Source organism: Cygnus atratus, chromosome 1, assembly GCF_013377495.2.
Source record: "Cygnus atratus isolate AKBS03 ecotype Queensland, Australia chromosome 1, CAtr_DNAZoo_HiC_assembly, whole genome shotgun sequence".
Taxonomy (NCBI): Eukaryota; Metazoa; Chordata; class Aves; order Anseriformes; family Anatidae; genus Cygnus; species Cygnus atratus.
This window is the reverse complement of record NC_066362.1, coordinates 98,277,882-98,300,032: the sequence shown is the minus strand read 5'-3', so window position 1 is coordinate 98,300,032 and position 22,151 is coordinate 98,277,882. Positions and strand designations below refer to the sequence as shown.

Below are 22,151 nucleotides of genomic sequence, written 5' to 3'. Positions count from 1 at the left end.
AAGCCATAGGAATAATTGTCTCTTCTTTTTAATTCCTTAGCTGAATCAGAGTCGAAACAAAAATTTCATTTCAAATCAGCTGAAATTCTTCTTTTATTCTCAACAAAAAAAAAAAACAGAACTGACAAAACAAAAAGTTGTTAAATCACACCAAAAATATTTTTATTTTGCTTTCTTTAACCTTTAAGTTTGCATAAAATACTTTGTGAAATACATTTCAAAATAAAAAAAAAAAAAGGGAAAATAGTTCACTTTGGAAATAATTTGGGGATCAAAACTGTTGCCCGAAGTAGGTGCAAATTTGCAAATAGTTTTGGTCAGCCTCAAATTGCATCTTCCAGTGGATCAGCTCCCTGCCTGAAAAACATTGCCCAGCCTTACTTAGGAGTTAAAGGAAATCAATAATCGCTTCTCTTGCTTCTTAATCAGAGTTGCCTTTGGGCTGCAAATGCTGGCGAGGCTCTGCTTTCAGCACGGTGCTGCAGCCTCGGGATGATGAGGGGAGCTCTCCTTTGGGAAAAGAAGGGTGTTGTGGCTCACCCGTCCTCAGGGCAGACCTCATACTGTGGAAGTTTCCTTCTTGCCTTTCAGCCACAGCAGCTGCCATGGTTAGAGCGAGCGGGAAGATGTTGGAAGTCTCCCAGACCCGCAGCACTTCGCCAGTGGCAGAGGGAAGGCTCTTAGGGCAGCGAGAAGCAGCGTTAGCTCTGCACAGGGAGGTTTTAGGGGCTGGAGCCAGGTCTGGATGCTCTCTGGGGGATTGCAGGGGCAGCAGCAGCTTGAAATGTCCCCGATGTCCCCGTGCTGTGGTCACGCTGTGGGGCTGCAGGGATACTGCCCTCCAGTTTGATTGGATTTGCTTGTTACTGATGTGACGTTTCTGAGAGCCCAAAAAAGTGCGTGCACATCTCGCCCTGTGGCTTGTGTGCTTGCACAGCCCTCCCCGCTTGTAGACCTCTTCTTGTAGCAAGGATTTTCACTTAGCTTTCACCGCAGTGTTTTTCCTCTCCTCCTTCCAAGAGCAGTCACACGCAGTCCTCTGCCAGTTGTCAGGTCTTCAGTAGTAAAAGCTGAGGTTACAAGAACCTGGAGAGCTTTCTTCGCCCGCCTCCTGAAACCCCAGTTTGCATTTTGGAGGTTGTAAGACAGCAAAGCCTTGGCAGACTTGCCTTCAGCTCCCTCTGGCTACAGGGGCACAGTTTAACCTTTGATGGAGCTGTGCCTTTTTGGCAGAAGTACTGCAGATAAGCTAGGCTTATCCAGGCTAGTTCCCAAGCCTTCCTGAACTTCTCTGCTCTTGTGGGTTTGTTTTACCCCACTTCTATTGTCAGATTTTCCTTTTAGTTTGATAACAGATCCTGAGCATATGGTTTCACGAAGGGGATGCTCTCTCAAGACCACGGGCAAAGGCAAGTTGTTTAGACTGAGTGATGCCTAATATTAGGGCTTGTTCTGACCCTTCCTTGCTGTTCGCAATGTATATATAGGATCTCAGGACCGTCCCCATGACAAAGAAGCTTTGAAGCAGGGGAATGGCCATGGCAGGGAGTCCTGTCTCCTGGGCAGCCTCCAGCAGAGCCGCTGGGTGGAGCAGCCCCGAGGCTGCTCTGCCTCAGCAAGGAGCTGAGCAAGTCCTTGAGCAAGGCTAGGAAGTGCACGACTGGCCCGTGCCCAGTCCTGTTCTCGCTCTCCTTCCCACACCGAGGCTGACTCAGTGCTTCCTTCCAGTTGCACAGCAGCTTCCACTGCTTTTTTGCAACGTGCTGCGGTGGAAGGGGGGTAAAGAAGGACCAAGGCGCAGAGCTGGGAAGGCGGATCATCGGGTCCATTGCGTTAGTGATGGGAACAAAAAACCTGAGGTTTCTTGTGCAAGAAGCCGGAGGCTGCTAGTAAATCTCAGCGTCTCCTGCTCTCCATGCTCCTCTTGTGCTTCCAGTTACCGGAAGAGGTGAGGAGATGCCATAGGGCTGTAAATCCTAGCTTGCCTCCAACTGCTCAGCTCATTCTTCCCCGCCCTCCATTTGGAGCCAGGTGGTGGCCAAGAAATGTGGCAGATTTGGGTCCCGTTCAGAAATAAATCGCTCTGGAGAGATCATCCCAGCTGGCCAGAGGAATGGGCGACAAAACTTACTGGCAGGATCAGGAAAATCTGCAGAGCCTCTGAGAGTGGGAAATCGGCACCCCAAAATGGGGCAGGTGGTGTCAGGGCTGTGGTGCTGGGTTCTGTGGGCTTGGAAGCACTGCCCAGGGTACGGAGTGTCCCCCTGTCCTCCTGCTGAAATTCAGCAGTTAATGCTGGCCACAACAAAACAGGATGGAGGACTGCAGTTCCCAGAAGACCAGCCGTAGTGAAACAGAGCCTGGCCCAGGGCACCGGGGGTCTGGGAAGGAGACTCATGCTCCACCAGGGACTGTGACTTGTATTTCAGATTGCAGAGGTGTCCTGGCCCCTGGACCAGACCTTGTTCTTGAGCAAATCCCCACCCTTGGGCCAGTCGGACGATGGTGCCAATCTCATCCTGCAGCCCCTGTGAGTTTAACTTCATTGGGAATCTTTGCTGTGCACCAAGATCCTTCCCGGTGCACAGGCGTCTTTTTTTTGTTGCTTTTTCCTGTCCCAAAAGAAAGCAATTAACAGGATTCCTCCCGCTGAGAGCTGACGTCCCTCCAGCTGGGCTGGCATGCACGAAGCAGCCCCTGGCCTCCTGCAGGCGGAGGGAGGAGAGCTAGGAGGCAGTGCGGATTTATTTGGCTGTGACGTTTTCGAGGCCGTGACTGGGAAGGGGTTTTTAGGGTGAGCGGCAGAGCGAGGCTGCAGCAGCAAGGGAGCTGCCAGGCTCAACCTCCCTGCCTCGTAGCAGCCATTTTCCAGACTTGTTTGTGATCGAGATTTCCTCTTCCACAAATTCTCGTGTCATTGTTCCCCTTACGGGGCCTCACCGGTCATTGCCTTGTGATGGAAAATATGAGGTTGCAGGGGCCAGAGCAGAGGCATTCCTTCAAGCTTAAAAGGGAAAACAGAGCCCTAGCACGGAGGAGCCCCTGCGAGAGGTGTGCCTGGCTCCCTTGCTGCTAGCAGCATCTCGCTGCAAGAGAAATCAGCTGTTTGGCAGATGGCTTTCCCCTCTTTGTTAGGTTACCAGGAGAAAAGCCTCCTTCCTCCAGTTGCTGCATCCCTTTCCTTGTGGGCACCAGCTCCTGCCTGCTCGCTGTGGGACACCAGAAAGCCCTGGCTGCTGTGTTAGGGCTGCGGTCCCTGCCATGCAGTTTGGACCGCATTCGGGTGTGCTTGAGGACCTCCTGTGACACGTGGCTGGTCACCCAGGGGAGCCGAGGAGAAGCAGCCCTCCTGTGCAGGCACAGGGCCGGGCACAAACCCAGCTGGGACACGGCGAGGCAGAGCTCTGCGCCACCTCCCCGGCCTCTGCAAGGCAGCCTGGTTTGTGTCAGCGGTATGTCAGATGCCTTTGTCTCCCTGACAGAGCCGCAGACAACATTGCCACCAGCGATGTTGCCTTTTCCCCGGCCCCATGCTGAGCTCACCGACCCGATGGGCCCCTCTTATCTCAGAGCTCTGCTGGAGCCTCAGCCGCTCGCCCTCTCCATGCCCTGATGTGATGGACGCAGGGATTCCTGAGTCCCTCAGCCGGTTTCTGCCTCAGCTGGTTGAGCGGTCGAGGCCTCCAAGATGATGGGATCCAGCTGGTTTCGTGACCCCGGGTGACTGGCTTAATGAGAGGGGCCTGTGGATAACCACCCGGAGGAGGGAGGTCACGAGCTGCCGTGTAGCTAGCTGACAAGCCGTGCAGAGAGCTGCTGGGAGCTGGGCCTCGTTAGTTCTCCTGCTCACAGAAGGGCTTCGGGATCTGGGGGAGGAGTAAGAGTTTTAATCCTGAAGTTTTAATGGCTCTGGGCCCCTTTACATCCAGTGCAGGCCTCATGCTGACACCTTTCATGTAGGATGTTGTCAGCGTAGGGGATGTTGTCACGTGTGTCTGGTCGCAGTCCCCTGAGGAATCCAGCACTGGTCAAGGCTTTGCCACACAAACCCGACCTCTTTTCATTTCTTCTTTAACTAACTAACTTGGGGACAGCCCGTTTCCAGGCCTTATGAGCTGCCTGTGGACGTCTCTGCTGGTCTGAGCCACAGGACGCGTACCATGTACCTCCCAGGAGCAAGGGTAGGGAAGCTCTTGGACGTGGTGGTGGCTCCAGAGGATGCCCCTTTGGATAGCACCAGACCTGAGAAAGGGTGCAGCTGGGTCCTGAGGTGATGGCTTCAGCAACCCCTGATGGGGGCTTCCTTCCAGAGCAGATGATATGGAGCACTCCGCAGCCCCCTGTGTCATCCTAACTAATGGTGTCCTGGGAGGTAGGTTTGATCCCAGAGCTAAACTTGGGATCAGGCATGGTTCAAGCCCTGTGTGCACTGAGCTTCTCTCTGACAATTGAAAATAAAGTGGGTCTTAAGAGCAATTTGTCCCAGGTTTCTTGCAGAGCCTGCAGATTCTCTGAAGCAATATCCCTAAGAAAGAGAAATTTTGGGGTTCATCTCACTGTCTGTTTACATTGGGGGTGCTTGCTTGTTTCGTGCTGATCTGTTCCGTTTGCACTGCTGCCAAATTTCCACCCCGTCACACCAGTGTGTTGGAGAGTCCAGGGAGCTGCTGCAGGAATTAGGTCAGGTTTGCTCATTAGTCCCAGACGAGAGCAGTGGGAGAAATGTGCTGCCAGAGCCGGCGGCACAGACGGCTGGAGGTGACAGACTGCCTGGCCCTGTGCTCCCTCCAGCGTGCACGGGACCGGCTCCCCTGGCGCCTCTGCAAAAGCCATTTAGCACAGAGACACGCTTGGGTAGCGGGATGAAATGCACGAGCCGAATGCTTTCTCAGTGCCCAGCCCTCTCTTTTGATGTTGCAGCATGACATAACATCTCTCCTTCCCAGTCCCACCACAGGAAGGAGAGAGGTTTGAGAGTCAGGAGACGTGGCAAGGCTTGCAACCCCAGGCATCACCGTGTTGCCCTTTGGTTTTGCCTAATCTGTGTAGTGCTCAGGCCTGTATAATGCATCAGATTGCCTCCCCAAGGAGCTTTCGTTGTTACTGCTCTAGTGTGCTTTGATTTCCTGGCACATCAGGCATTACGAAGATGCGAAGCCTTGATTTTACAGCAAACCACACGGAGCGCTTTACGAGAGTTGGAGTCATTTTACAGATTTCCACATGGTGATACCAAAAGAGGAAAAAGCGCTGCAGACATTGTTGATAGCAGAAAAGCTTTTTGCTCCCGTCAAAAGGACGGCAGGTAGTGTTTCTCCAGTGCGGCCTGGGCTGCTGAGAAGACTCTTGACGTCTCAGAGAAGAGATTTCATACAACAAAAACAATCCAGAGCAGGCCAGCAGACAAAGTATGCTGAAGACCAGGGCAAGGTCATTGAGAAAATGGTTTGCTCTCACTGGGGGCTGTTCGATAAAGGCAGCAACTAGCTGTGAAATTGTGGCAAAGAAGCAAAAGTAGAAAAAAAAAAGGAAAAAAAATGTGCTCAGCATGTCATTATATGTATCAATAATGCTCCTCAGGCAGATTCTGCTCCTTTTTGATCACCTACGTGCGAAAGTATATGGTGGAGCTACAGAGACAGCACAAATGAGCAGAGACAAAGAATAATACTCGGATGGGGAGGTAAGAAGTCTTTGACTTCTAAGTGGAAATTGTCAGATGAAACGAGGGTCACAAAAAAAATTAATGGCAAACCAAGGAATTAAACCAGGGTCTCAAAGTCAGAAGCCCTGGTCTTCTCTTCTAAGAGTCTCAGAAAAAAAGAGACCTTAAACTGGTGAAAGCAAATGGAGTTTTTTTTGAAAACATGATTAACCTGGGGAAATTGTCCCTGATAGCTGTCAACTGTTTGAGAGTGCAGTGGGACTCAACAAAAAAAATTAAAATAAAATAAAAAAGAAAAAGGATTTGACAATGACATGAACAACAGGAATATTTATGATGACTTTAGCTAAGAGAAAATTGTAAAGCGTAAAAATTGTGCTGCAGGGCATAGGTCAACAGCTAGCTGTCAGGGACCAGGAAGAAATTTTCTCAGTGAGAAGGTTACTGTGTAATTATCCATGACAGTGCTTCTTCCTTTTGAAGCATTTAGTCTTGACCAGTGGAGGCAAGATAATGGGTCGTGTAGTTTTGTGAAGTTTTTTTGTGACAGGGGCATTATCTGATGCCTGATGGCGATTTCTTCCTTCTGTTTGGTGTCATACCTTTCTCTGGGGTTATATTCACCTTCTTCTTAAACGTATGAAGCAAAGACATTTCTGCTGCCTACCCTCCATGAAATAATATGAAGGCAGCAGTCCTTGACTTCGGGGAATTACTCTTGCCACTTACACTAGATTTTCTTTTGCTTGTGTTTGCTCCGGTTCTCCTAGGTGATTTTCAGGGAATGACCTCGAGGAAACCTTCTATTGCTGGGGCTGTAACCCTAGCTCCTTTGTCTGCTTCTGGTTATTGTCTGAGCTGTCCATCTACTGCAGTCATGTCTGTCTTGCTCTGTCATCCGCGCCTTGCCAGCTTGGTGCTCTGTGCTCCAGCCTAGAAGCTAAATGTATTATTTTTTTTTAAGCTATGTCAAGGGCTGCTGCTGCTGGTTCAGGTGACTTGATGTATTTTGTGTCTTTTTCTTTGTGTCTTTCAGGAAGAGCCGAGGAGCAAATCTAAAATCTGTGCCAATGTCTTCTGCGGAGCTGGGCGGGAATGTGCAGTGACGGAGAAGGGAGACCCGACCTGCCTCTGCATTGAGGTAGGGGGGCAGAGCAGCTCCTGCATCGCCACCTGCCCCCTGGGGCTGGGCTACAGCCGCTGGAGGGATCCTGAGGGCTGTTCTGGAGCAGCTGCAAATGCACAGCGGTTCTTCAAACAGCAGGGCCTGTCCCTGCGGTGTGTACATTGTCTGGGGCTTGCAGCTGTGCTGCTCACACAGCCGCCTCGAGCCTTTACACACATGGGAGACTTGGCTGGGGGTCTTTTGCTGGGAAAGCCCGGCAGGGTATTGATATGCAGCTGGCTGTGGAGGGCACTGAAGGAGTGGTCTGCGAGCTGCAAGAGAGCCCTCCCTCCCTGGGGTCTTGTTTGAGGAGGTTACGAGCACCCTACTAAAAAATCAGCCTTTGTAAAATGGAAATAATTGCGGTGGAGTGCTGTGAGCATGAATAGCTTCCTCCAGCAGGGAGCTGGAGATGATTAGAAGAGCCTTTCCCAGCTGTAGAGACAGAGTGTCTCCCTGCTCCGCTCTGCTCCGTGCTTTCAAACCATTCCTGCCTGGCTCCTGGGCATGGGCTCGCTGCTCCGGCCTCCCTCAGAGCCTGCAGCTCAGACAGGGCCAGCCTGGGCACTGCGGAGGGAAATGCTCCATTAGCAGGCATCTGGACAGGCTTGGCCAGCCTGAAAGAAGCACGAGACAGAAGTCTACACCCTGCATGGTGGCACTGGTGAAGTCTCTCTCTGCTCAAGGTTGTGCTGTCTGCTCTTGGCTGGGGTTTGTGCTAAATTCAGAGGCTGAAAGGTGGAGCAGAGTCCACAGGGAACTGTAGCAGAGCTGAGCAAGCAGAGGAGCCACGTCTGTGGCTGCAGGACCATGCTCAGTATTTATGCTGGGTGCTGATTTCTCTGCTGTGCTCTGCTTTCAGGGAGGCTCCTGTTGTGGTGCTGGTGACTGGGGCAGGGATGGAGGGAAGCCTTTGAATCACAGATTTCCCCATGTGGGTTTTTCTGGGGCGGCAATGGGAGGGTTCAAAGGCCTTTTGGGCTGGGCTGAACCTGGGATGTGCCTGCTCCCTCTAGCTGTCCCAAAGAGGCAGGTAAAACACCCTCTTCTCTGTCTCTCTTGCAGCAATGTAAACCTCACAAGAGGCCTGTGTGTGGCAGCAATGGCAAGACATACCTGAACCACTGTGAGCTGCACCGTGACGCCTGCCTCACTGGCTCCAAGATCCAGGTGGATTATGATGGGCACTGTAAAGGTAACCCTGTGTCAGGGGGCTGTGAGGGATGGCTGCTCTGTAAGGGAGGGGGAGCTGGGAGCCCAGCCTGGTAGCAAGGCAAGGCAGAGGCCTCAAGAGCCAGGACCCTGTCCTGCAAGCAAAGTAAATGGAGGAAGACTGGTAACGGTAGCCAGGCTCAACCAAGAGTCCAGATCACCAGGCATGTTTGTGGTGATGAACTAGGTCTGAAGCTGAGCCATGAAATCAGGTCAGGATCAGGTCTGGTGATGGTAACCAGGATCAGGCACAGGCCACAAGTAACCATGCAGGTCCATAGTGTTGCAGCAAGACTGAAATCCAGGTGAGAAGGCCCAGGTCAGGCCAGGATCAACAAGGTTGATGACCAGGGACAGGAATGCTTGCAACAGAGCTGGAGACAGGCATAATTTCAGGCAATGACTAGGGACTGAGGACAGGCAATTTCAGGCAATGACTAGGGACATGAGCTGAAATGGAGCCCCTGAGCAAATGGGTAGAATGTGGCTGGAGGCCTTAGGTCCGGCTGTCCCTCACTAGTGCACTCAGTTACCTGACACTTTGGGTGTGGTGGGCTCTTGGACATATCATCTCCCTGGGTTCCTGGGAGTGGGGCACTCAGGAGGAGCAGGGCAATGTCTTGCTCCTGCCGCAGGCTCCTGACTGCCTTGTGGTGAGCCTGTGGCTTCAGCCAGGCAGCGCTCTCAGTCTACCTGCTGAGGAAAGGTCAGACTCTCAGGATAAACCTCCGAAGCCTACACTGCCATCCTTGTTCATGAGGGACCTCAAGAACATCGATGAGATTCTCCCTGAGCCTTCTCCAGGCTGCAGTCATATCCCTCTCAGTGTCCCCTCATATGACAGATGCTCCAGTCCCTTTGTCATTTCTGTGGCCTTCATGATTCCAAAAGCTCCCATCTCTTGCCCAGTAACACCCAGGGTGTGGGAAGAGGTTCATATTGCTTCATGTTGCGTCAGAAATGTCATCTTCTGTCTTTCCTTTAACAGAGAAAAAGTCTGAGAATCCAGCTGCAAGTCCAGGTGAGAAGCCATCTCCTTACCTGACAGGGGCCTCTGTGTGTATTTGGGAAGAAGGTCTGCTGGGGGAGTTGCACAGCCCTGTGTACAAGCGATACCTCTGCACTGGCGGTAGCACAGCCTAGGTTGATAAATCAGCTGAATTGCTTGGCTCCTCACTCCTGGGTAACCTTTCAGATCTCATACATCTCCTGGGCTCTTAACTGTGCTGGGAAATCTTAGGGATTCTGGGCATGTACAAGGTGAAGTGAAGCATGGTTTGCCCCTAGGGATGCAGGCCGTGTTCATCACCCAGACTGAGGGAAGAGACTCAGAGTTCCTTGGGGATCAACAACACAGTAGCTCTGGAGCTGTCCTCCCCAGCTCCAGGAGCACTCTTTTAAAAGGAGACTTTTCTTCGGGAGTGATTCACTGATGGGAGCCCAGGGGCAGAGGGACAACACTGTGTAATGAGTGGGACATTTTGGGGGGAGTCGGGAGGTGTAGCTGAACCGCCTCTCCCATCAGCCAACAAGTGTATTTGGTTCCTTGTGCCTTATTTCTCTCCGTATCTGTTGCCCTGTATACTTAGACTATGGATTTTGGGGCCATGGCCTGTGCTTTATCAGGGGACCCTGTTCCCACCCATGGCCTCTAGGTGCTGGAGCTGTACAATCATCAGCTTCAGCTTCCTAGGAGACATGAGAGCAAACCCTCATACAAGCAAAGGACCATGTCAGAGCCTGGCCATCACCTCAAAGCAGTTTCAATGAAGCTCAAAATTAAATATGTAGAATCCCTATGGGTTTTTTATTTACATTGGTCTGTCCAGTTGTGATTGTAGTCATTGGATTCAGAAGGAGATCCTGATTGTGTGTAACTGACACACACGCACGCAGATTCCCCTTCTGGCTCCATTCACCTCTGGACAGGTGTGACAACTCTGAGAAATACAAAATACAAAGTCTAAATACAAAGTTTGATACTAATACATGAAATGATGCCTCCCTAGAGAAACCTGTGCATCTGGAGAACACTGACAACATGCTCAACTTGACCCCCTCTAATTTCCAGTCTGAGTGGGCAAACTGGGATTTTGAAGAAACAAAATCTCGTGAGATATTAGGCCCTAAAATTCAAGTTTTGAGGAGAGCATCATGGAAGGCTTGCTCAGCCTAGTCTTTGCCCTTGCAGCAGATGGAAGGTTTCATACCCGAGGGCTCGTGGCCAAATGCCTGTTCTGTGTGGCGTTGGAAAGCCTGGGGACACGCAAAGTCCAGGGCCACTCGGTCGCCTTCCTCCCTCAGTCTGGGGACTGTTCATGCCGAGATGAGTCAGCGTAGCTCTGGACTGCTATTCCACAAGCTTTAGGGGACTGCAAGGCAGCTGAGTGTTGGCAGGGGTGTCGTTTTCTGGCCTTGCCACATGGTGTCACCCACAGCCCGTCCGCCGTTCAGCACATGGCACCTCTGCTTTGATCTGTCCGCGGATCATCTCCAGGGGGCCTGGAGACTGCCATCAGGACTGTCTGCTTGGCTTTTATTTCCGGTCCCCTCTCTGTGGTCTCCCTGCCAACGTTGTTTCTCTCACCCTTGCTCTCTCTCCCCCTACCCCATCTCCTGTGACAGTTGTCTGCTACCAGTCGGACAGGGATGAGCTTCGTCGCCGCGTCATCCAGTGGCTGGAAGCTGAGATTATCCCAGACGGATGGTTTTCCAAGGGCAGCAACTACAGTGAAGTCCTGGACAAGTACTTCAAGGCAAGTAGGGCCTGTCTCAGGGGCTGGAGAACATTTCTTGGCCAGCCATGCCCCCCATCGAAGAGGCTGCACAGTGTGGAGATGCTGAGATGGGGGCCAGAAGGGTCTGGTGTGCCCTGCAGCGTGGTGTGTTGTGGGCTGCCTGCAGCAGCTGCATGGAGAAGTGACCTGTCTCCTGGTATCTGACCTGCCCTGGGGAAAAGAAGATAGGCAGGACAACCATGCATGTAGTATGGGGGAAAAAAATCTGATCTTAGAGGTCAAAAGCTAGCCAGAGGACAAAAGGTGGGTGAAAGTGCTGGGAATGCAGCTACGTGGAGCAGCAAGCTGGGGTGGAGGCTGCTGATGCTTTGTTCCTTGCAGTCCCAAGGCCACACTGAGATGGAGATGGGGGATGTGTAGGGGCTTAGAGGGGAATATGTGCCTGCAAGGAGCGTGGCCCAGCTGTGGCAGAGAGCTGGCAGTTCCCTGGTGCTCTGCGGGGAGAGGGGACCCCCATGAGCCCCCAGCATTAATGCCATGCCTCTTCCCTCCTCCCTGCCAGCCCGTCTCTCATCCCATCCCCACCCCCTTTTATAACCCGCGGATCACATGCTTCTCCCATGCTCCTGCCACATGCACTGCTGCCTCCCTCCCCCTCACGCCCGGCTCCTGATAAAGACTTCAAAGCATTCGGGATGGAGCTGGAGGAGCAGGTGGGGAAGTGGGGGGAGCGCTTAAATCATAAGCTGTTGACAGCGAGAGATTAATGGTGCCTGACTGGAGTTAGTGCTGCAAGCAAATTTGCCATGGCAATGGCACCCCCTGGTGAGACAGAGGAGCCGGTCCCTGTGCTCCAGAGAGCATCTTCCCTTTTGTAGCCATTAATTCTGCCTCTTCTGTGGAAACCCACTTGTGGCCCACTGCCTCAGGCACCCCCACCAGCACCCAAAAGCTGCATTTTCCCCTGCACATGTCCTGACCCCAGCCACCTTCGCAGGGGACCTGCCCGGGCCATGGGTTTTGCCAAAATGCATGAGCTAGCCGTGGGCTTGTTCTGGGGCCATGCACAGCCTGGTCACCCCCCGCCAGCCCACACCAGTGAAATCCCATGGCTGCAGCTCAGGGGCAGACAGCCTCGTGTTCCCTTATTTTCCCCCTTTTTGTGGAGCACTGATCCCCGGCACGAGTAGGCAAAAGTTTCCATGACAAAGCCATACCCTTTCTTGGACCAAACTTCCTTCTCTGTCAGGTGGTAATCCACCGTGTCAACAGCCCAAAGAGCTTTGAAATACTTTCAAAGCAGAATGCAGGGCTTGGAGCAACTCAGACAAATCCAAGCAAGGCAAGCTAAATGGGTCCATGTGTGCACAATTTGTTTCACCAAGGAGCCTGAGATGTTTGCCTCACCCAGCCCGGGGCTCCATGTGCTGCCCTGGAATAGCCTGACTCCTGCCCTGCAGGCAATAAACACTGGAAGCAAGGAGGAGGTGAAGGTTTTCCCTTTTCTCCTTGACCAGAGGAGTTTGCAGATGTGGCATTAAGCTGGAAGCCTGCCTTGCGTAAGTCACTGGGAAGTGGGTTATACGCCAGGCAGGCCTTGACCTTGAAGGACATTGTTTCAGGAGGCATTAGGCCAGCCGTGGGAAGCTGCTCTGTTTTGGAGGGTCTCTGGGGGAACAGGTTAGTGCAGACCATTGTCTTGAAAGGCAAGAAAGCCAGCTTAACCGAGCCTGGGTCATTAAGGGAGCTGTGGGCACTTCTAAAAGAAACAGCGGGTGAAGAGGCTTCAACATCTTGCAGAAGCTGAAACACGTTGGCAGCATGGTTATACACAAGCTACAGTGCACAGAGTAATTTTCCTAGCCCTGTAGGTTTCTGCTGAACCACAGAGGTAACAGCAGGCAGCCGCTCTGAACATTCCTGGAAGCCCTGCATGGGGGGCACGGTGACCTGCCCCGAGCCACACGGTGAAGATTGACCAGCATCTCGTGCAGCAGACCGCTTGCAGAATTCATTTTCCCCTCACTGCAATGCAGCTGTCTCTGAGGGGGCCCGGCAGTTCCTGCTGCGTGCCCCACGCTGTGATATGACATCTCCAAACAGGGAGGGAAAATGCAATTACTGCTGTGGGAGTACAGCCAGGACTTTGGGGCTAAAAAGTCTGCTCTTCAGTGCCAGGAGCCCTGTCAGGACCCTATGAAGTCGGTGGCAAGGCATTTAGCTGTTGCATTAAATTGTTCCTTCTCTGGGATCAGCAGAAAATTACTTCCTGTGATTTTCCCTTTTGTCACTGTCACAGTTCAGGCACAGCTTTGGATTTTCACATATTGGAAAGCTGACACCTTCTTGAGCACAACTGGTCTGCTTTAAGGCAGGAGGTATATAAGAAGGCTAGGAGCTGGCTGGAACAAAGAGAAGAAATGGGGTTAGAGCCATAAATCAAGCAGCAGGAGGTGAATGAGAGGCAGTGTAGCTTATCAGTGAGCAGGAGGCCACAGCCATGTTTCCCGTTTCTGATGCTAGTGTGGATATTTTGCTGCTTTTCTCTGAGCCTCTGTTTTTTGTGCAAAACAGGGATGACGCAACCAGTTTCACTAGCACTTCAGAAATGCTAAGTACCTGTGGAGGAATGGTAAGGAAGGGGGGGTACCTTGGACCGATAAATCAGATCTTCTCACATCTTGCCATCTTTCCCTGCAGAGCTTTGATGACGGCGATTCTCGCCTGGACTCCACCGAATTCCTGAAGTTTGTGGAGCAGAATGAGACTGCCGTCAACATCACCACCTACATGGACCAGGAGACCAACAAGCTGCTCAGGTGGGCACTGGACAGGATGCCAGAAGGAGGGCAGGGAACAGATGTGGTAGAAAGGTAGAAAGCGAGCTCACGGACCGCCTTCAGTTAGAGCTGGCAAAACCATCACATGAAAAATGTAGTTTGAGAGGTTTCCCTTTTTCTGCGTGTGTGCCCCTGTGTGTGAGACAATGAGGAGAACACACTGCTTGTGGTTAGGTTGTGCTTGCATCTGTACTCGTGTGACAGCATGTAGGTGTCAGCAGGGTGCTATTCCTGCTGCCTGATTTGTTCTGAATACACCCACCTCCACGTCCCAGCCCTTCTCCAACCAGGGAGCATTTTGTGTCTGTTTTTCTTTTGTCTACATCAGTGAGATTTTCTTACAGAAGCCCTTTCTGCCAGGCATCTCAGAGCCTTTCTAGCTGTTACTGGTTTAACTCATCTGTCCTCTGAAGCCAACAGAGGAGGGACCAGCTTGGTACAGCCCTGTGCAGAACACACCTCTGTGTTTCCTTTCAGGGGACTCTGCGTAGATGCCCTCATCGAGCTGTCAGATGAAAATGCTGACTGGAAGCTCAGCTTCAATGAATTTCTCAAGTGCCTCAGCCCATCCTTCAACCCACCAGAGAAAAGTAGGAATTCTTTGCTTGTATTGGGGAACTACTGGGGTACTGATAAGGGGGGAAAGGAAAGGAATCAGCTTTGAGCCAGACATCGGATGCCATAACTGCCAACGTTAGGGTTGACATACACCTACCTCCCGTCTTACAGCACCCCTTGTTCTTCTATCCCTGCATTGTCAACAGAACTGCTTTTTCTATCCCAGAGCTCCTGCAGCTCATGTGATGAAAAAGGTTTGGATTTTCAAAGCAAGGACTTAGGTCAAATGGATAAGGCATGCTTGGAACGTCAACGCATATATTTAACAGTGCGGAGATAAATCATGTGAGGAGTTCACGTCTGGATAACTTAGAAAAGTCAGACCAGACCAAAGTCCTGCTATGCTCTGCCTTTCAAACAGAGACCCTCCCTGACGAATGTCTCAAAGTTCGCTGTCCTTCCAAATCCTGCTTAGTGCTACAGCTCACGTGGAAGCAGCTTAGTGTTCTGCTGAGCAGGCATGCGGAGCCATTCATCTAATTGTCTCCTCAGGGGGTACTTTTGCCTGCCGGTCCGAAGGTGCTGGGTTTGCATCCCGCTGCGGTGGCACTGAGTAGTAGACAGAGGCTATGCTTCTTAGGGAATATTAAGTTTACCTCTGTTGTTGCCTGCTTCAGTGGGAAGCTAGAGATGATCAGCTGGTTTGCACTGAACCACCACGCTTAAGCGCTTTGAGGGCCTTGACTTAACCGTGTACTAGAGCTCTGAGAAGAAATGTGAGCTAAAATGAGAAAGATTTTTTTCATTCCTTTCTTAAGGCTACGGCAAATGCACTCACCATTTCCCCAAGTTCTCCCTCCTGACACAGGGCGTTGTTTCAGAGTGACCAAAGCTTTCTCTTTGGGGGTTCTCTTCTATGTATAAGGAATGTCAGATCTATGTCTAGAATGTCAGATCAGGACGTTCAAACAAATCCAATATCAAGATCTCATTTTAATTGAGAAATCGAAATGTGTGCTTTTGAGGAAGCAAAATGAAGTGGATGACTTTCCCAAATAATTATTTTTTTGGCTAGTTTTACACGCCAAATTCAACATGAATATTTCAGTCATTGAGGTCCACTCTTGGTGGATTGGTGGCTAGAGGGAGGAAGGCCTCCTCCAAAGGCATCTCTCCTGAGTTTGTTGTCTTTGACCCACTGTGTATCTCACAACCACTGCCCTTGTTTTGTGCCTCTCTAGAGTGTGCCCTGGAAGACGAAACTTACCAGGATGGAGCAGAGACCCAGGTGGAGTGCAACCGCTGCGTCTGTGCCTGTGGGAACTGGGTGTGCACTGCCATGACGTGCGAAGGTCTGTATGCTCTCCAGAGGGTGGTTTGTACAAAAGAGATTTTTCGTTTCTAGATTTTCAAGGCCACCAACTATCCAGATTCTGTCTCTCTCCAGTTCTTCATCAGCTTCTCTGTGTGTGGCTTCTCCATCACCCTCGTGTGCTCCAAGTGGGCCAGACCAAGCTGGTTCTGTTCTAGAGTTCAGAAAGTGCATAACTGAGCTGGAGGCAATGCTGCTGGGGTTCGTAGGTTGGGTTTGGTGTGATGAAAACGCAGCACCAAATCTTCCAGACTAGAACTGCTTTGCATCCTGCTGGTTCAGGGCATGCACAGACCAAATAAGTAACTGTCTGCAACCATATGCTTATGTGTGTAGTATCCCAGCCTTGAAAGTTGCTGTGCAACATCAAGTGTTGCTGCCTACTTGGCTCCCTGCATCCGCGGCAGAAGCATGCAGTGGGACAACACTTTCTTTCACTTTCTGCCTGTGTCAGAGCAGCAGAGGGATTAGATGCTATTGTTAGGGAGATAATGAAACCGAAGACTCAGATCAGATACATCAGCAAGATGCATCTCCAGTAAGCAAAATTACCTCTTCGTTACACATCAGTTATTGAGCTTGCATAGCATTGAGCTTACACTTGTTCCCTACAAGGGGCCAAGATGTTTGAACTTATTATAGGTGCTTTTTCTAAATAATAGGAGAGGAAAGCAGAATGCAGACTCTTCCTTACAGTTTTATTTGTTATCACGGTGTAAAGAGACAGGGAGAGGCTGGAAACCTAGGTTCTGAAATCCCAGGCAGCCACAAGGCCTATTTTCTTTCAAAGAAGGTGTGGCCAGACAATGCAAAGCCTCCTTAAGCACAAGGTGTGCTATGGTCTGAGGCAGACTCAGGCTGATCTGCCTCTTTTTGTTCTGCCCCTGAAATCTGCGTTCCCCGTTTGTGATCACACTGAACTCCTTTCCTGTATACAGGGAAGAATGAGAAGATGCCTGCTGGGAGACAGCAACCTGATCAAGACTTGACTGAGGAGGAGCTAGCTAGATACGTTCAGGAGCTGCAGAAGCATCAGGTTGGTATGAGGCTGGGAAGATGTGCTTACATGAAGTCCTCTTGTTGGAGGAGTTGCCTCTGCTTCTGTCACTTGGAGGCTTCTGGTAGACAGGGGAGTGCAGCAAAGAGATCTTCTCTGTTGCCTGGAGGGACAAATACAAGTGTTGGGCTTTGAGATATAAACCAGTGTTGGCACTGCTCGTGGGTGGACCAAAGGCTTCAGGGCCCTGCCAGCTCCTGTGTCAGTGCAGAGCTTCAGTTTTGTGCTCTCTTTCCCTAGGAGACGGCTGAGAAGACCAAGAGAATGAGCACCAAGGAGATGTGAGGGGCCTCCACACCGGAGGAGCCCGGGAGGATGGGCCCAACCTGCTGCCCCGTCCTCCAGTGCTGATCTCAGTATGCACAAGTGTCTGCTACAGTTGCCCAGTCACAGATATTTACATTGTATAGCGATGGGTTATTTGTTTTGTAATACACAGAGAATGGGGCCAGGAAAGGGGAGCAGAGCCCACCTGTTCAGGGAGCTTCATTGCTGGGGCTTTGGAAGGCTGGGAGGCAATTGCAGCAGCCCCTGGGACCCTTTCCCAGAGCAGGCAGCTGTTCCTCCCAGGAGCTAACAGGGATTTCTCGTTCCCCTGGATCTGGGGAAAGGACGGAGGTCAGTGCTGGATAGAAAAGGGGATCTTCAATCGATACAATTGTCAGCACCAGCCTTGGCTGCAGAAATACAGGCCGGACAGTTTTGTGGCTGGGTATGTGTGCTGCAGGGCAATCGTTAGCCAAGGACCTTGCCCTGCTTACCCTCCCCTTTGGTTCGAGATCCTCAAAGCTGGTCAGCCTCGTGTGACACCTGGAAGTCGTGGTGCCATGCCGCGGGCACCAGTCCAGCACGTTCCTCCTTGCTTTCCACCGGACTGTCCCCAGCAGCTCCTCCAGTACATTGTGGGCTCCAACACACGGTTCCTTGTGACCTCATCTCACTCTTACTCCCCCTGCCCTCTCTTTTAAAGGTGCTATCATATTTTATTTTCTTATCACATTCACATGCTGACTCCCCCTTTTGTTTTGTTTTGTTTTTATTACTTTATTTCCTATGGTAGTAATGCAGCGTTTGTATGTCTCGTAGCTCTAGATCTTTCAAGAAAACCCAGCCTGTGGGTTTTTTTTCATTGACAGTGCTGTAATGTCCGTGCACAGTTTGTACCACACTGCACTCAGCCACCACAAACACCACAAGCGACTTGTGAGCCCTATGCTACAGGGTATTTCTCAGTCGGGGACTGCAGCGTCCCTGATGGGACAAAGAGACAGGGCTGGATCTAACAAGTTCCACCAGACCCAGACTGACACTGCAGCTCTCTCTGTCTCTTGCTCCCTTGGCTAGCACTGACTGTGCTCAAAGTCCATGCCCAGGCTTCCCTAAATTGCCCAGGGGGGATCTGCGAGGTAGTCTAGAGAGAGAGGGACCAGGCAGTCACGTTAGTAGAGTATTTAAAAAGGCTTAACTACAGAGAAAACTTCAGTTGGGGTCCTGGGCTGTTAGCCATCATCTTGGGTTTTTCATCTCCCTCTGGGGTAAGGCAGCAGCATTATTCATTGATTTCAGGTGTGAGTTTGGAGTGAGGGCTGGAATCGTCATTACTGACACATTTCACAGATCAGACCATCTGTGACCGCCTTCACATCCCTTCATGGGTCATTGTCATTTGACATGTTTCTCTGAGCATTGGTCCTAGTTATGACATGCTGTTTTGTTCACAATCACCTCTCTAGCCTCAAGCCCAGCTGATTTTCTCTTGCAGTTGTCAAATCTGTTCCATACACCTAGACACCTGAACATCCTGTGTCCACATTCCCTTCATGCCCCTGCTGTGCATCCCAAGCAGTTGCACATATCCATATGACTGCCTGAGATTTCTATCTTCCTGTTTGTGGACAACTTCAGCAATTGTTGCCAAGTGTCTTGCAGTCCCTGGTGCTTACTCAAGCGAAACTCCACTTGCATCAGCAGAAGCATGTTCTGCTTGAGAGGAGATCAGCAGGGCTTGTGTCCCAGCCTTCCCCTTCTGGCACAATGTTTTCCTTGGAGAGGAAGAATGAGCTGGTGCCTAGCAAGCGTAGGAAAAGAAGAAAGCTTGGTCCCTCCTGTGGTCTCACCTGAGAGCCGTATTTGTTCAAAGTTGTCTGGTCTTTGAGCTATTCCCCTGGTGTGAATCCAGAGGACTTCCACTGACTGACACAGTGCCACATTTGCAGTGGGAGTCATAACCTACCCTGCCATGCTTGGAGGCTTTGGTGTAATAAATGCAGAAGGGCTTGCTCTTAGGGGCTTCTTCTCCCATGAAGGTCCAGATGTGAGAAGCTAGCACCTGTGATGGGGAGGGGAATGAGCCCACAGGAGCCACAGGGAATGCAGGACAGCACTACGCTGGGAGTCACTGTTTGTGTTCTGGTGGCAGGGGAGGAAGTGGTTGGTGGAACAGGAGCACCCGTTAGACACCCCCCAGCTCCTCCCCACCAGGATGAGCAAAGCAGCTTCATATGCTGGATCTGGAGTCACAGGAACGTGGTTAGTAAGTGTTTTGCTTTATTCTGACCCTGCTCTGAAAGGTAGTTCATGCCTCCCAGCTCGCTTCCTTCCAGTTTGGATCGTTAAAGTGCCTTAGAGAAAACACAACAGCTTGCCTTAAAGGCTCTCCCTGGATGGGAAGAAGATCTCATTGTCCAGCCAGGAAAATCTCCAGCTGGGAGAAGGAAAAGCATGTGCAGGAAGGGGAGGCTGATGATGGCAGAAGGTCTGTAGGCTGCAGTACGCAGTGCATTTTTGTCCCCTTCCTGTCTCCTGTGGGCATGCAGTCTGCGAGGATGGCTCCTGGGGCTGGCTGGAGAGTTGTGTGCTGGCAGTTGAGGTTACAGAGCTTGCACTTGGACTGAAGGCCGAGGGGTGTGCTGCTCTTTCAGGAAAGATAAGCTCTCTGACAAGCCATATAACATATCCTAGGGTAGCCTGGGATAGGGGCGCAGGGAACGTGCCCCTGCAGAAAGAGCTGCCTCCAGTGGAGCTTTATCCTCCTTGTGCCCTCAAAAAGCAAATGTACCTGTGGCAAACGGTGCCAGTTCAAAGGGCTACGGTAACCAAAAGAGAGCAAAACCTCTTGCCTCCCCACACCGAGGGGAAGGGCAACCATTCAGTGAGCGATGCCCACATCAGGCTGGTGGGTTGTTCATGTTTGCAGGGTGACTCGGCTGCTGAGGAAGGAAGTGTTGAATTCCAGGTGTTGCCTTCTAGGACAAGAGATTGCAAAGGGCAGGGAAGGCGTTTTGTTTTGTTTTGTTTTGTTTCAAAAAGCCAAATTTAACAAACAAAAAGTCCCCCTCCTCCTTCTATACTCCCTCCTGTACGTGTGTGAAATTTATCAGTATTCTGTAGGTTTCCTTAGTGCACTTATTTTACTTGATTTTGTAATTTTTTGAAGCAGGGGGGGTTGGATATTACTGCCAAATAAAACAAAATTTAAAAAATAACACTCGTGTTAGATTTCTGACAACCCTCATTTTCCTCTTCAAAACCAACCAAGCAAGCAAAACAAAGAAAGTAGCTGTCTTTCAGCACATCCCGTGATGGATACGTTTATACAGAGGTCTCCATGCACTGGCAGAATGCAGAAGGACACCAGTAGCACAGCTTGGTGCCATCGCTCTGTCCCACGTGGCATCAGGGAGGCCTCAGCCGGAGAACCTTCTGGTTTGAGCAGTGCCTTTCACAAAATGGGTGGACCAAGTGGGAAGAACCCAGAGGCAACTAAAACCTATAACCAGAGGTCTCGTAAATTTGACTTACAGGGACCAATCATCAGCCTTGGGCTAGTTAAGAAGAAAAGCCCTGAACATTTGTCTGGGAGAAAAGCTGGGTTACCTTGTTTTACTTGCATGCTCTTTTCAAGGCAGTCTAAAATAATTAATATTTCATCTCAGTGTTACTTTTCACTCTGTAGCAAATAATGCTACATGGCCTCTGTACCACTTACCAGCCTCTGTGTACACAGACTTAAGGCTTGTCATTCCCTGGGCATTCAGTGCTCCTCTGTAAAATAGGTCTATTTTATTACTTTTATCTATACTGCTACAATTTCCCAGGATTTTAAAATGGAGTGAAAGGAAGTGTCAGGTACAAATTTAGCTAGATGGCACTATAAATACTGCGCCTTGTGCAACACGCATACTTGCCAAGGCTAAGTGATTTTGGGGGTGGGAGAGAGGAAGAGCAAGAAGTCTGTTGCCCACCTCTAGCAGAAGACTGGCATAAACTCTGACCTGCCGTTTTGGGGAGCAAAGCACATGTGAGTACTGGTGAGCTGCTGCACTGTGTGGCTACATGCACTTAATTACTTTGCAGTTTTGCAGCACTGTTGAGCTTCAATCTAAGAAATATGTTACTTAAGTGGCTGATCCAGACTCTGAATGGCATTTTTAAGGTATTTATTACCTTTAATTCTGAAGATAGGATCAAACTGGTCTGTCATAAGACTCGATGCCCGAAAATACCGAGCAAGTTCACAGAACACAACTTTGGTAGAATGCAGGCTCAAGGCACTGCAGGAGACCAGAGTAAAATCCAGGTGACCTTACCCATGTGCTTACATAAAACCTCCCTCCAACTGTCCTGATCCAGCTGAAACAGCATAACCTATATACAGTGGACGGAATTATGTTGAAAAGAAATAACTCTACTGATACAGTTTCTGCTCTTAAGCAGCTGTCTCTGGGTTTGTATGAGGGATTGCATCGGTGAATCCACAAAAGGGACTGCCGTTGTTCCCTTTTAGGTTCCGTTATGCATCACGCAGAAGCAAAAGCAACCTGCTTTCTAAGCCCAGACATCGTCAGGGCAAAAGTTCCCCCAGGCTGTGAATCTTCTCCTTGTCGTCACACGCTGCTGCTTCTTCCAATATGCGATTACTGATTACACAGCTTTTAACCTGTGTCCAAAGGGCGACAAATTGAAATCATGAATCTCAAGTTGCCTGTGCGTGCAATATATGGTACCACCAAAGTCATTTCGGTATCAGCCTGTGAACTGCATCAGGCCTCTTTGCCTGAAAGACTTTCAGAGGGAAGATTTGCGGATTTAATCAGGAATAAAGCTGTGTTTTAATGTCCAGGCAAGGATATCCCTGGAGATATACAAATACCGCCTGGACACAGTCCTGGGCGAGGTGCTCTAGGTGGCCCTGCCGGAGCTGGTGGTTGGACCAGATGGCCTCCAGAGGTCCCTGCCAACCTCAGCCACACGATGTATGCCGAGATACTTCTGAGCCTTTATTTTTGAGAAGTTTTTTGAGAAATTACCTCTGCTCCAAATGGCCAAAGAGCTCTTGTGGGAAGCTGGGGGCTCTCTGGTGGAGCCTCTGGGACCCACCCCCAGCACCGAGCTGCGTCGGGGGACACTGGGTGTGGAAAGATACGCTTAATTTTATGGTTAGGAGTAGTCACGTTTTTACACCACATTACTCCACCGAGTGTGGTGGAGGAGCCTGTGCAGCGGGCAGGTGCCGGCGGCTTTTTGGCTGCCCAGCCGGGGGCG

General features: G+C 50.7%; 1 protein-coding gene across 1 annotated transcript in view; it reads left to right on the top strand.

The window, feature by feature from the left end:
- The window catches only part of FSTL1 (follistatin like 1), a 42,252-nt gene extending 22,160 nt beyond the window's left edge, over window positions 1–20,092 (top strand). The window contains exons 3-11 of the mRNA XM_035540361.2: window positions 6,702–6,806; window positions 7,896–8,025; window positions 9,031–9,063; window positions 10,668–10,798; window positions 13,481–13,599; window positions 14,098–14,210; window positions 15,420–15,530; window positions 16,489–16,586; window positions 16,848–20,092. Of these exons, the coding sequence (XP_035396254.1) occupies window positions 6,702–6,806; window positions 7,896–8,025; window positions 9,031–9,063; window positions 10,668–10,798; window positions 13,481–13,599; window positions 14,098–14,210; window positions 15,420–15,530; window positions 16,489–16,586; window positions 16,848–16,892 (885 nt within the window). The 3' untranslated portion in view covers window positions 16,893–20,092. The remainder of the gene's footprint in view (window positions 1–6,701; window positions 6,807–7,895; window positions 8,026–9,030; window positions 9,064–10,667; window positions 10,799–13,480; window positions 13,600–14,097; window positions 14,211–15,419; window positions 15,531–16,488; window positions 16,587–16,847) is intronic.
- Window positions 20,093–22,151: the final 2,059 nt, after the last annotated feature.